Raw genomic sequence first — 15,338 nt, 5'->3', positions numbered from 1 at the left:
CACGACAGGAAGCGACGTGACAACTAAGGAAAACGTCCAACCTGCCATGCAGAACATCACATAAAGCGCTGGTTATGGTGTTCCATCAATATTTGTAATCTGATATCACACCTCAGGAAGAATCACTTGGGGTTATGTGCAGCCTTTTGTATGTATTGCGGCATTTATCTTATTTTGCACAAACGGTGTATTCTTGTGAAATGCGTCCCGTAGAAGAAGCATAATGTCTTCATTAAATAATAATAGCTGCTGCCGACGTTATTATTGGTTGATATTGGTATCGGTAATAAATATCAAGCATCTCTGATCACTTTAAAACATTTCAAGCGGTTGTTCACGTTGCCGAAATCAAAACCGAAACGAAGCGCTGCTTGCACATTTACTTGTGACTTTGTCCAGGGACATAAGAAGAATGGGTGATAACGACAGGTCACGGTACTTTGTTGACATGGTTTCTTCCATTTGTGCATGTTTTGATTTGGATTCTTCTTGGTGTGATATTGTAGTGACAGTATTGTAAGAGCTGTGATTCAGAAGTTGGGCTATAGGGGTCAGTGGTGTTTGCCTGCCAGTTCCAGCCAGCCCATATGAGAAGAAGAGTTGGCAAGCTATGTTGGCCACATAGAAGTGTGGGCTGTGTCTTGCTGTAAGGCATTCAGTGCTGTTTTGTAGACGGCTGATTTGCTGCGGTAATTTTGTTGTATGTCTTGACTGCAATGGCAAGAAAGCATTTGTACACGTGCTAATCCTTCTTGTGGCTAACAATCTACAGTTAAAAAAACGGGTGTAGTGTCCAGATGAATACTGCCATGTTGTTATTTCGGTGCTTATTTTGCACTGAACAGGAAGTCACTGTGTGTGTGTTTTAATGCTAGACAGTCGTTATTGTGGCTTAGTGGTAACGAGGAAGTTGGCAATACTACAACGCAACCATTTTTCATAGATAATCTCTCGTATTTTATGTTGACAAAAGCGGTCAGCGTCGATTTAAGCGGCCGCTTTTTTGACTTGCTGAGTGGATTCAACTACAGCAAACCCAAAACACAAGCCAGAGCTTGTTTTTTGTGTCGCTCCCGCACACATGCCAGGGGCCTCATTTAAAAAAGGTTGCTGCGCATATAAAAAAAAAGTTTCGTCAGCATGGGTGGAACTCTGCATCTTTCACCGCAAACGTTGGCATTTATAGAAAAATTCTCCGACGCATTCTTTCAACCGTACGTGGAGCTCATGCCCAGTTTTTCAGACACGGGAATCAGTAACACCTGATGGTGACGCAACGAAATACAGCTCATACTAACATAACAACACACAGATAAACTATCAAATACATAGCGCCACGAGGGTTGCCAACCGCCCCTTGAAAAACAGAATCATCCATATTTAGAAACAAAAGTACTTGGTATTACCATGAGAGTGAAATATAGTTTGTAGGAATTAATGAATGAGGGCGCCTGTATGATATTTGATGGCAGCACTTTTTTGCTCTGTCACCAATTAGAGAATAAAATGGCAGAATTCACCAGCACTTGTCTTAATGCCTGGCGGTGAAGCGGTACACGCTTCTGTTTTTTGTGGCAGGGAGTGCGGGTTTGATTGTGTTCTGTTTACCCGCAAAGCATGCTGGGAGTGCATCCGGCTTCCATGCCTTGCATGGTTTGTGAGACACAAATAGTCACATGTTCAGAGCTAAACATAGTAGTAGCAATTGACCTGTGTTTGTATTACTGTAATTTCGGGAGTATAAGCTGCTACCTCTTTTACACGCTTTGAACCCTGCGTCTTAAACAATGATGCGGCTAATTAATGCCTAAAACCACTACATATCCCATGTTGGTTAGCGTGCCGAAACAGAAAGCAGTGCATTTCCACAGTAGAAGCTAATATCACGTTTTCAGGCCTTATGCAGTGATCGTGTTTTGATCTGACAAACATTAAGTAATTTTGATCAAGTGTAGAATTACTACAGCTTTTGCTTGGACTCTACCTCCCCAGATGAGTAGAGTTTGAGACCTCTGGTTTTGCATTGCTGACTATTTTCTTGTGTACATAGTGTAGTGTTCTTAGGTTTGTGAGTACGTAGTGCTTCGGGATGGAATCCACGCACAGTTTTGTAAATGAGGCCCCTGGAGAGAACACAGAAAACATGGGAGGCTCCTTGTTTTTATGTCAAAGCAAGACTGGAATTGATTTTGTTTGGTATTCGACAGAAGATGCTCGTGAAAGCTCAGGTCAAAATGACATATGGTCAACATGTATGAATTAAAAAACAGACATTTCTAGTTATTAAAGCCACGTTTATGTTTATGTCAGACTGCAGTGAGCTACCTGTCAATGTGCGTTTCCGGTGCAACGCCGGCGTGTTTGTGCGTACGCGTCTGTCAGGCGAGATCGGAGCATTTTGCGCTGTGATGTGTCACACCTGATTATGGATCCGCCGTCATCCCGTGCGAGCGAGGAGACAGGCGAGGCGTCAGCCGAGGTTTGACGGCTCGGGGGGGGGGGCGTGACAGCGGCGCGACCTCAGACGACGCCCTCCATTTTGCTCGAGCGACGACTCCGGCAGATTACCCTCGGCGCCATCTTCTTACTCTGTATGCTAATGGAGAAGAGTAATGAGAAATGAGTGGCAGATAAAAGAAACCATGGCGAAAAGAGAGGAAGTGGGGGACATAAAGGGAACCAAAAAAGCAGGAAGGCCAAGTGTGTCACACATGTAGAGAGAACACAAACAAATACAGTGGGGTGGGGGGGACTTGAAAGACAACAAAAAGGGGGACTAATGAAGGTCATATGGCGACATATTAGATAGGATTTTAGGGACCATATGATCATGTGGAATAAATTTGTCTGGGGCTGGTTGTGTGCTGTTTTGCAAGAAAAATGCAAGGATGAGCTCCTTGTAGACGGAATGTGTGTGTGTGTGTGTGTGTGTGTGTGTGTGCGTGCGCGTGCGCGTGTGTGTGTGAGGCCAAGTAGCAGGTGCTGTCATCTATTCTGCCCAAAGCAACCGAGCCGTGCCAAGATGTCATTAGCTGAAAGGCAAATTGCATTATTGCCCTAATAAGGAGCGTGATGACTCTTTTTGATGTCCTCCTCTAACCACCCCCCCCTCCCATTCATCGAACCTCCATAGCAGCCTTCCCTTTCAAGGTTGATGGCCATGCAGAAAAGTGAGAGTCATATTCAGGAGATGACGGTGACTCACCTTCAGCGTATATATTGGCTCCTCCCTCCTCCCCTCCAGGCTTTGATTGGTGTCGGAAGTCGATGGATAATCAGGTAGCATCAGGCCCGGTCCTCATTTCCCCTTCACACGGTCCACATTAGGGTGCGGGCTTTCTGGAGCAGGCCGATAAGGACAATACGCTCCTATGACCCTTTCCTTCTGTCGTTCAGCTCTTTTTCCATCGCTAAGCATCCCTTCCACCTTTTACTTTTCCACAGTCCAATTACAAAGACCCCTCCATACCGCCTTAAATGTCCATTCTGTGACGTAATGACATCATCGTCTAATTTGCATGATGATGTAGCAGGATACTGTTGTTTGAGACAAAAAGTGAGTAAAGCACATGAAAAGTGCAACAAATATGTGCACATCTTTCTTACATCGCTTCTTTGTCATTTTTTAAAAATGTCACAAACAAGACAGAGCCGCCTGTGAGTGTGTTGGCGTGGGGGAGGGGCCCATGGCAGTACCCGCGGCGTTCATATCAGTACCTGACCTCAACAACATATGCATACATGTTTTGTTTTTTTTGCGCGAGAGGTTAAAGGAGGTGATGATGCAACTCCTCACCGATGGAATAGGCTTGAGAGCAATTTTAATGCCGTAAAAACGGCCACTAGGTGGCAGAAGTGCATCATGAGAGGAAGGAGAAACATGCATGACAGGAAGAGGAAGCACTTGCATAAAGGCAGCTGTTAGGGGTTGTCTTGACAAATGGAGGATTGAATGACTTAAAGTTACATTTATGTCTGTGTTTCATTGATATTTTTGTCAAGCATTAAGATTTTGCACTTTGTACGGCGGTGCTTGAACACACCACGGTTAGGTGCTGTGAGACGCAAGAGTGAAATCTATACAGTGGAACCTCGGTTAACATACGCCCTGGTTAGCGTACAATATGGCGCGTGTCTTGTTCTATTATCAATACATCGCGTGAGGTCGCTGTGTTGTTAATGTTTTGTTGTTTTTTTTAAATCATAAAACATCCTTGTTAGCAGCTTACTCATACAGAGAAACAGGAACTGGAAGTCAGCTCCGTCGCCCAACTATGATGACATCAGCTGTTGACTCTGTAGTTCATTGTTAACTAACACAGTTATGCCACAAGTCTAAAATATTTTAAACCTAAAACGTTTTAAACCTTGTTTAGCGTGCGCCCTGGTTAGTGTGTTTTTCGCCATTTACACCACAATTTTACCTCTGTTTGTGTATTTGCTGTATAGTGTGGCGCATGTCTTGTCATGTTACTGATACACAACGTGAGACCGCCTGTTTTCTTAATGTATTTTCATCACAAGCAGCTTGCTAATACACAGAAACAGGAACCAGAAGTCAGCTCAGTCGCCCGTCTGTGATGTCATCAGTGGTTGACTGTTTTACAATTACAGTGGAACCTCGGTTTGCGTCTGCTAAACAACTATACCACAACATAAGCAACACAAAAAAGGGGTTGTTTTGCATCAAAATAACAATTTATTTACAAACATAACACCATGAACTATGTACAGTTTTCACATTTGGAACTGAACTATGTGTGTGCGCGCATGCGTGCACGTGTGTGTTTGTGTGTGTGCATGTGCTAAAATTTCCCTAAAATGTGTAACCTTCTGTATGCTACACTCCTGCACGCTCTCTCACTTCCTCCTTCCTGTCGTGTGATTTTCCCTTCACTTGATCTCTGTCGAGCTCCTATCAAATGCACTTCAGCCACCTTGTGGTTGTTTTTATGGCTTAAAATTGCTCTGAAGTGAAATGCATTAGTGGAGATTTGAAATGCGTTGTTGGGAAATATGTCCCTGGTGTTGAATGAGTTAAAAACACATCTGGACTAGCGGTGTATTCATAGCACGACTAGACGCGTGGCATGTTGTACACTAACCGGAAAATGTACGCAAACTGAGGCAAAATTTTGGTGTTAACCGAAAAACATACTGACCGAGGTTCCGCTGTATGAAACCTGGTAAGAATCGCGCACTGTTGCTTACCTGGAAGGAAAAGGATGGAGTAGAAAAGTGACGTTGGCCATAAAAGTGTTTGGAAAAGAGCTTAACTCCATTGTTTCATGTTCATTCATGTCACTCTCAGCTCACAGGAGACTAGCGTGTTTTACGTTGTATAGAAATCATAGCCAGGGAGATGCTGGCTCACAAAATGCAATTGTAAAGATCAGCTAGCGTGATTCCGCTCTGATTTAGCAAAGAAATGCAATACTGCAGTATTTTACTTGTGATACCAAAGCAGGACCACACGTACGCCTCTAAAGTATCACACACACACACCCCCCAAACACACACGCTCATTTGATGAAATTAGGTGATGACGGAGCCTGTTCTTTCCATCTTTATGCGAGACGAGCTCACAGTGTGGAAATTAAGAGTGTGTGTGTGTGTGTGTGTGTGTGTGTGTGTGTGTGTGTGTGTGTGTGTGCCCAAGTGCGTTTTTTTTTGTGCAAGGCCGACTAATCCCTGGGCAGAGCTGAAACGAGTTAAAAACACATCAAAGGGAAGCTTAACCTCTGTGAAACCTCGCCGGGTTTTCAAGAACAACAAATGATCATTCTCCTCATTGTTTCCAGAGGGACTCTTTTCACCGCCGCCGACTCGCCCCTCAGTCCTGCCATTTTTTTTTTTTTTTTTTTGTAAGCCTGTGGTTTCATTTTTAATGACAGTGTGTGTGTTTGGGTTGCTCGGGTGTGTGTTTGCACTTAAAAGAAAGCTATTTTCTTTAGTTTTTTTCATGTAAGTGCGACATGCTAAATGGGCGAAAAGCAAGCTAACAAGGACATAGAGTTCTGCTTGAAATCATTAAAATGGAACTGGAAATCATAACTGGCTGTACAACAGTTTGCACAGAATCAATGAAGGACAAGAAAGTATTTGGTAGACAGATGGAGGAGTGTGTGTGTGTGGTCTCAGGCTTGTTTTCACCTACACTTCTCATTATCACGGAATAATGGTGTTTTTTTTCTGCAGAAGTTCAGGTTGGCGCGTGTTTCTTTGCCTTGTCTTTCCTCAATTAGCTGACACACACACACACACACACACACACACACACACACACACACACACACACACACACACAGGAAGAGAGACAGGACAAGTGTGCCATTAAAAGCAATTCAGTGTTTTGTTTCAGAAGTCATGTGACGGCTCACATCTGCTTTTATTTGTTTCCTGCTATTCCAACACAGGCGTCGGACAAAGCAAAAGCAGACGTTTCTATTCAGAGTGCAAAAATAAATCTGAAACAATGCCTGCCCACAAAGCGACGAGAATGGCGTCGAACGTTGTCGCGATCACACATGGACCACAGATACGGGACACATGGCGAGCGTGTGACAACACAAGACTCTCCCAAACATTGTGAAGGAGTATCAGGGCCACACAAATATTAATACACAGATTATGACGTCGTACCGATAAATCTGATAACATTAAACACAGCCCCAATAACCGATAATAAAAAAAATTAAAAAACACTCCAATCAATTGCTCCTTTAACGGCCTGTCGTAAGTGTGCCAACTGCTCTTTGATGAGGGGAAAAGAAAATCCCATCGAGCACACACAAAACATCGGCCACCTGAAACATCAACATCGCTACGGCGGCTGTGCCGCAGCGTTTGGAAAAAGTGCAAAAGGTTTGCCAGAGACCTCCGTGACGTCACACCGGCTGCTCGGTGCGTGTGCCCGAATACAGTGCACCTTGCTGGGCCATGCCAAGTAGCTGCTCCCGGTCTATACTCCGGTTCTCCTGACCTCCGTAGCTGCACACCGGCTGTTCGAAGCATGTGTCCGACTTTAGTGCACTTTGCTGGGCCACAGCAGGTGGCTCCTCCCGCTCTGTACACCGGTTTTCCTGATAGTAGTGACGCAGTAGTAGTAATGTCATGATATTTGATTTGGACAAATCAACAGCTGCAGTTGCTCAAATCCAACTTTGTTCGAGTTCTTCTTCCAGGTGTGCACAAACTACAGTTAACCCTTTCAGCGCCAAAGTCGCAAAATTGCGACAAGCAACATTGCTGAATTTAACAAGCCATTTCTGCAAATATGGTGCCTCATGTAGTTAATATTTTACACCAGGAGATGGCGGACATCTGTTGCTTCAATGTGAGCAACATTTTCGGGCGTTTCTATGCAAAGTTTATAAGTTTATGGAAGCCCTTTGTGCATGCGGCAGCGCGTCCGCTTGTCATGACAGTCCACGTGCAACATACTTGAGCTGATGCTTTGCTCAACCGTAGTTGGGGTGGCAGTAGGGGACGTGGTGGGTTGTCAAAACATTGCTAATAGTGAGGGAGGGTAGCGGGAATTTGAAAAAATGCGGAAATAGCGCCATACGCGGTACCATCCGCGGGAGACTCCTCTGCAAAAGATACACTGCTAATATGACCTGAGAATACAATGATTCAGATGAATGACAGTATTGACAGGCACAATAGATAGCTAGCTTGATACTTGATATCTATCCATGTCATAATAGCGGTTGAGGCAGCAGTGGTGTTCAAGATCCCGCTGTAAATGATGATGATGGCTGCGTTTGCTTGAGAGATGAGGAAGAGTATCACAAGTGGATGAGACATTTTGATGAGCCTGTTGATGAGCTGGTATCATGGCGACGGGGATCTGACAAATTCTGAGCCTAGTGATGTCATAATGTACTCCCATCACAAACTTTGGGTCATACTGATGAATTTTCGAATTTACAGTATGCCTTTATCTCTAACCATTTTCAAACTACAACCTTTTGAAACAGTAATGTTAAAACTCAAAAAAAGGTTCACTCTAAATTAAAAAAAGTTATCGGTCTTGAAAAGCAGCTTGTGCTTGTGTAAGTAATAATAAAACAAATCTTTATATTAAAACATATATATAAAGTTTTTCTTCGCCCTTTCAACAGAATTACAAAATACATACAGTAACTTACGGTGTGTAAGCCACACCCACTGAATTTACAGTAGAGTTTTAGAATTTACAGTTTGTTCTGATATAAGCCGCCCTGTGTACAAGCCACACGTTTCCACATCATAAAATGGCATTTTGTGGCGCGCACGATTCCGTGAGGACCAGTCAGCTCTTTGACAGGAGCCAATCATGAACTATGAAAAAACCCACGACAAGCTTGTCAGTCTTAACTGGCTGACACACGGTGTCGTCTTACAAACATTAAACTCATCACACAGCAACTTAACACTCAAATGTTATACCTGCGAAATATAGAAGCATGTATCAATACGAGTTTAATATAAAAACAACACATTTTAAAGATTTCCCATAATGCATTATGCATTTCCGATAATGCATTAAGTTTATGCCATTTCGTTGGCGGAGCAAAGAAAGCATAGAAGATGAATGGTGGATGGTGCTACAATACCTCCTCTGTCCACCAGAGGGAGTCATAGTGCCCAAAGCCCAGAGGGAAGCTGACGTCATTGCAGTGCCTCAATCAATGCATTGCTCAGACACAGTGCCTTATGGGAAAACTTTAAAAAGTGCCCCCCCCCCCCCCCCCCCATTTTAAATTCATATTGGGTTATGTTTGTATATTTGTATAAACACATTTAGTGTTAAGTTGTTGTGTGATGAATTTAGTGTTACGTGTTTTTTTTCTTTAAAAGATGACACCTTGAGTCAGGCTGTTGTGTTGTTATACTGGTATACATAATGACCTCCTGTGATTTCCAGTGGGCTGACAAGGTCGTAGTGAGTGCACTGATAGCTCGGGATTGGCTCCTGCCAAAGAAAGAGCTGTCGTTTCCTCACTGACTCAAACAATTAGCAGTAGTTCTGAAGTAAAGGAGATGTAACGAGATTAGAATTTAGCCATAAATTAGCCGCATCGCTGTCTAAGCTGCAGGGTTCAATGTTTTAAGAAAAAAGTAGCTTACACACCAGAATGATAATTTTTACTTTATTTTTCAGTATGCGGCCGATTTGTGGAAAAAGTTTGGACACCCCTGCACTAGAGATTGGACAAAATGAAATGAGTGTTGTTAAAATTGCATCTTTATTCTTGCAAGATTACGACCTTATTACCCTTTTCTTGTGAGTATACTCCTGGTTATCTTTTGAGTGCAGGAACCCATTACATGTTGGACAAGTTCTGGATAAAAGGTGCTAACTAAAATTTGAAAAAAAAACCAACCTAGAACTAAAAAAAAAGCCATAGAAGGTGGGTTTCTGTGACAATATTTGAGACTTTTTGGCCTTGGTGGAGGTCTTGTATGGTTGCTAAGTGGTTAGAAAATGTTCTAACCACTAAAAAAGGCGCATACTAAAAGGAAACCAAATTGATGGAAGGTGAGTCTGGCTGTTTTTGAAGCTTTGAGGGAATCCCTCTTATGTTCACCCAGTTTCCTTCCTTGAGGCGATAAGCACCCTGGGACTCGGCTTTGACCCGCAGGACATTAACCTCATACAGAGCACATTCCCCGGTGAGCAGCTGGAGGTCAAAAAGCCGTGACAGGTCAAAGTGTTCTGCAGGCTTTATTTGGTGCGATCCCTCCCTGGTCTGAGTCCAGAGGGGAGTGGAAAAGAAGAGGAGGGGAGAAGAGTCTCGCCCACGTCATCCAAACCGTAGCCAGCTTGGTGGGCTCACCTCGGGTTTCAGACGCAGTCGGTGTGCTTTGTCGCTTGTTTCAAGCGGGGAGGGGTGAGGTGGAAGGGAGAGAGGAGGTGGGTGGGCACTGCTGGGTGATCCTTGGACTTGTCTTCCGCGAGCTGCCGACGCAAACGCTTGTTCTCCTCAGTGAGGGCGCCGAACTGCAGAGGAGGAGAAACAAAGGAACGATATTTTTAAAGCAGAATCTGGCGTCACAATTAAATCAAATCAACCAAATTAAACACTTCACTCAAAGTTACCCATAAAAATCAATCATCCGCACGCTGATGAAAGAGTCGCCATCCCATTAAACGCTTAATTCCTCCTTCACACTTGCTTTCATGCATGTTGAAGACCAAACGTGTGCAATTGTAGTTGGATGTGGTGGATCAGTGTAAGTGGGAGTCACGCTTCGGCAGTGGTCCCCAATGCAGGGCCGCAGGCCACACAAGGTCGCTCAGTTCAATAGACAAGTGCTCGCTCATGCAGTACTTCCTCCTCCCTGCAGGGGGCTTCACAGTGAAGCAGCAGTAGAAGAAGATGGCTAGCATTTACATAACCACGCTAAAAATTAGATTTTTAACAGCGACTGGACCGCAGCAACAGGGGAAGCCATTTTGAAGGACTATAACCTTATATAATACTACAACCATTTGCGGCCTGCAGCTTTTTAAAAAAAATTGTAAAATTAGAATTCAACACGAAAACAAAAAAAAGGAAAAATCAGCAGTAATTTTACATGAATAAAGTCAAAATATTAAGAGTGATTTTCGGGGAATAACGTTTTGAAGGACTAACCTGCACAGGCACGTTCAGATGAAACATCACTTTTTTTAGTATTTTTTTTAAATATATTTTTACAACATTTTATTTGACTTTTTATATTTAAAATAATTAATTTAAAAATATATATTATAATTTAGATTTATTGTATTTATATTTATTGTATTTATAATTTAAAAAAACAACTTTGAATGACAGCGTTCATTCTCCCATATCCCGTGATTGTTGACCCCCTGATTTGTGGCGTGTGGGTCAGTTCTGGGTTTTTTAAAATTTGACCCTTGCAAGACTCTGGACCTTCTTACATACACCGTATTTTCTAGACCAGGGGTCACCAACGTGGTGCCCGCGGGCACCAGGTAGCCCCCCCACGACCACATGCTTTTCATTCAGGTTTTCAGTTAATAATGAAAGAACAGTAGAAAGAAATGCATTCTGAAATACAAAATGTGAGTTGTGGACACGAGCATTTTGTTCTCGTTCTGGTAAAACAAGCATAATCGCTTTGTTTGGGTTTAAAATAAGCTCTGAAAATAAATGTTACAAAAATGAGTAGCTCTTGGCCATTTTCATTTTGTAAAAGTAGCTCTCACAAGGAAAAACGTTGGTGACCCCTGTTCTCGACTATAAGTCCTACTTTTTTTCATGGTTTGGCTGGTCCTGCTACTTATACTCCGGAGCGACTAACATGTTTTTTTTCACACTGACAGCAACGAGAGGGCTTGTTTGCCAGTATCTGCTACTCCTATTACTCCTGTACCACGGAAAATGTACAATGTAAACATCAACTTCTCAAGACAACTGAGAAAGACGGAACACAAATGCCCCCAAAGAGAAAATCATATGCTGCAAGTGAACTAGCTAGTGTATGTTATGTTTGTTTGCACTATGGTGTACATGTCCACATAAAACAGTCCATGACTAATATTAGATACCTACATATAATTACAAATAGCAACATTGCTGGCCCCACTAAAACAGCTACATTTTGGAACATTTAGCCAATGGTGAAGTGTAAAAAGTGCAACCGTGTTGTAAGAGTGTCATGGTAATTCCATAGCTAAAGTGGCGGTCTAAATAGTGAAATATGGCACATAAAAGGCAGTGAAATAATGTATTTTTAGCCGTGAGCAAAATAAGATATTAAAGGAGAGGAAGCGACAAAGAGACGGGTCATGACAGCTACACACGTCCGTGTGTGTGCCTTTAAGATGTGTGTGCGTACAGCGATGGGTGCGGAAGGTTCCGCTAATATTCCACTAGCACACACTAATCTGATGACTGCAAATAACTAGGGGGTTTAAGCTCAATGACAGAAAGTTGATGTGTCAAAACGAACCAAATACGCTTTGCTATTTAGTCGCTCTGACAGCAAAACATGCAATCACATTTTAGGGATGAACAAACACAGCGTGTGACACTTATAATTAGCTGTGTCTTTTCATTTGCATCATTTTTGGATGCTAATTGCAAGGGTTGGGTGGGTGAAATCACAGCCCTCACAGAAACACGTGCGGATGAAAGGGTGGGTGTGAGGAAGGTGGAAAAGTCATGTCTTTGCGCTTCATTTCAAAAATATTTCAGGACAGATTAGGAGGCCATGACTAAACATGGAGAATAACAGCTGGCCATAAAAAAAGAAAAACACGACCATTTCTCCAAAAAAACCCCAAAACTTTTTTTCCCAATCTGTCAAAATATACCAGACTTGAGCACTTTTTTTTTAATGCCACTCATGCGCATAAAATTTACTAGGATTGTGCACAAGATACTGCGCAAAAGTAGACATGCTGCACTATACTGTGATTCAGCAGTGTCCAAGCCTTTTCCACAGAGGACCTCATACTAAAAAATGAAAGGATGCAAGGGCCGCTGTGATATTTCATAAAGATTTCAAGAAAAAACGGCATCTCACCTTTTTTTTTTTTGAACGGGGGAAGCTCATACAGTGTGCCCTCATCCCCAGTCATTATTTTCATCGGATTATCTTAGTCGGGGTTTCTGAAAAATACGCAGACTTTGACAATTGTTTGTCATCTTCTCCCCGAAAAAATGTTTTTAATAAGCACTTAAACTCTTAAATGGCTTTTTGCGAAAAAGCCAATGAGGGCTTGGTTCTTTTTTTTCCGCCCATTATTTTTTCTTTTCATATAATCCTTCCAAATTTTCTTCTTGTGATATTATGACTTTATTCCCATAATATTCTCACTTTATTCCCGTAATATCATAACTTTTTCAGGCTTGTTTTTTTTTTTTTAATTTTCCCAATATTTTAACTTTATTTTCAATTAATCTTCCTAAATTGTCTTCTTGAAATAGTATCACTTTATTTCCATAATATTTTCACTTTATTCTCATAAAATCATATGTTTTTCCCCAACCTAAGTTTGTTTCTCATATAATGACTTTTAAAAAAATAACCTACTTTTTCTTGAATATTTCAACTCAACTAAAATGACATTTTTCCTCATAGTACAAATTTATTTTGGAAAAGTGCCGACTTTTTACTCGTTAGAAATCAACCTTTTTTTTTTGGTAATATTTTGACTTTATTTTTGTAGAATTACAGGTGTTTTTCCATTTCTGCTGTTTTTTTTTTTATTTTTAAAACGTTCTAATACGGCAAAATGATTGGCAAAATATAATGTTGTCATAATTTTTTGCGTCACATCATATTATCAAAATATTAATATTAAAATGAAAATCATGGCAAAATACAGTGTTTTTGTGGCGCAGCATGTCCGCCATATTTGTGGAATGTGTAGTGGCGGCATAATTTGCTAGGATTTTGCAGCAAAAGTACTGTAATTGGTCGAAAAAACAAATTCTGTGGCAGATGAATTTAGTAAAACCACATAACGTAAAAATGTGGCAACATGAAATTGATGTTTTTGTGGCACATCATGTGCGCCATATTCGTGAATAAAGTCATAATATTAAGAGAAAAAAGTGTTATTCTAACGAGAATAAACTTGTAATATTATGAGGGAAAATTTCATCATTTTAGTAGCATAGAGTTGAAATATTAAAGAAAAAATGTGATTTTTTTTAAAGTTGTAATATGAGGAACAAAACAGTTGTCATTTTTGGAAAGTTAGGTTGGGTGGGAAAGTAATATTAGGAGAATAAAGTCGCAATAATACTAAAAGAAAATGTATGAAGATTATTGAGGAAAAAGGTGAAATATCTGGAAAATAAAAAAAACAGCAAAAATGGGGAAAAAAAGAACAAAGATGGAGTTTCCTGCTAATAATAGGCTTTTTCACCTCTGTGACAAAGCTGAGGTGCAGTTTTGCTTGAACTATAGATATAGCTTCTGAGCATATCTACATGTGTTGCTTTCAAAAATCTCAAGTGTTTTGCACGCATTTGCATTCGGTGACACCGCACCATCCGAACATATACACGTGTCAGTCAGCGGGCCGGCCCACAAACTACAGCAGAGTCGGGAGATCGGTTCCCTCAGACCCTGGGGTTTTCTTTTTTGGAGCACTGAGTGGGCTGAAGACTACTTTTGATTCATCCTCCTTTTTTGGTGATTTGTTGACTCCTGTGAAGTCACTTTTTTCCTCAGTATATTCCTTTGTGTTTCTCTTCTCACCCCCTGCATTGTTTTATCACAGTGGGCCATTTCCCTACGCTGTCATGGAGAAATCAGCACAGCAGTATTGATATACAGCCCTCTCTCACTGCCATCAAAGGGAAATCATTTACCGCTGGAAACACACGTCACCGCTTTTCCCGACACCATTTGCTCTCATCCCTCCTCTACCCCTTCCTACCTTTTATCGTAGGAAGAGGAAATGGATGAATGTGTGTGCCTTTTGTTTGTGTACGTGCGTTTCTTTTTTTTTTTTTGAAGTTGGACGTATGAAGTCTTCCTCTTCGGTGTGAGCTCAACAGCGGGCGGCCTGCCGTGTTTCTAACAGGGTGTGTTTACGTATGTGTGTGTGCTCTCACCTGTTGATTGAGCAGTCCGACGGCGTCCATGTTGCGCTCCAATTTGATCTGCATGTCGGCCAGTCTGCCCAGATTCAAAGCCACACAAGTCTCCTTTTCCAGGCTGGAATATATATACAGTATATATTTATATATATATATATATATCGTTAGATGTTATTATTACACTTTTACATTCACTCTAATGCAGGGGTGTCCAAACTTTTTCCAGCGAGGGCCACAAAGTGAAAAATGGATGCAAGGGCCACTTGGATGTTTTGTGTGTCAAACTCGTGCCACGGAGGGCCGAGACACTGCAGGTTTTCTCGCCGAGAGCTTTGTCCAGCAGGTGATTTCATGGATGAGCTCCGTTCCTCAAACTGAAGGAGGTGTCGATCGTTAAAATCACCCCCTTTACTGACCGGCTGGAAAGACTTGACTTTTGACTTCGTTCCCATATTAGAACTTTCCGCCAACCTAATTTTCAAAAAGTGAAAACATATTTTTTCTTTCATATTTCAACTAAAATGACATTTTCCCCAAGTTTATTCTTGTAAAATTGCGACTTTTTTCTTGTAATATTTTCACTTTTTTCTCATAAAATTGCATTTCTTTTTACATTTTTGCTGTTCTACTTTAAAGTTCTTGGAAATTTTGACTTTATTCCCGTATTTTGCCTTCTTTTTCATTAAATGTTTTTGCAGTCCAATTTTCCAAAAATGACAACTTCATTCGTTGTTTTTTTCCTCATAATATCATACCTTAAAAAAAAAAAAATACATTTTTTAC

At 41.5% G+C, this 15,338-nt stretch overlaps 2 protein-coding genes across 5 annotated transcripts in view; one reads left to right on the top strand and one right to left on the bottom strand.

Annotated features, from left to right (window-relative positions):
- Nucleotides 1-15,338, top strand: part of pex2 (peroxisomal biogenesis factor 2) — a 217,769-nt gene that overhangs the window by 62,273 nt on the left and 140,158 nt on the right. The gene's annotated exons all lie outside the window — the stretch shown is intronic.
- LOC129174147 (plectin-like) overlaps nucleotides 9,215-15,338 on the bottom strand; it is a 130,924-nt gene continuing 124,800 nt past the window's right edge. For all 3 annotated transcript variants that reach the window (XM_054765803.1, XM_054765804.1, XM_054765802.1), the window contains exons 21-22: nucleotides 14,571-14,673; nucleotides 9,215-9,988 (exon numbers count right to left, since the gene is read on the bottom strand). In XM_054765803.1, the coding sequence (XP_054621778.1) occupies nucleotides 9,833-9,988; nucleotides 14,571-14,673 (259 nt within the window). In that variant the 3' untranslated portion in view covers nucleotides 9,215-9,832. The remainder of the gene's footprint in view (nucleotides 9,989-14,570; nucleotides 14,674-15,338) is intronic.

This window comes from Dunckerocampus dactyliophorus, chromosome 21 (genome assembly GCF_027744805.1).
Source record: "Dunckerocampus dactyliophorus isolate RoL2022-P2 chromosome 21, RoL_Ddac_1.1, whole genome shotgun sequence".
NCBI classification, from domain to species: domain Eukaryota; kingdom Metazoa; phylum Chordata; class Actinopteri; order Syngnathiformes; family Syngnathidae; genus Dunckerocampus; species Dunckerocampus dactyliophorus.
This window is presented reverse-complemented; position numbering and strand designations above follow the sequence as displayed.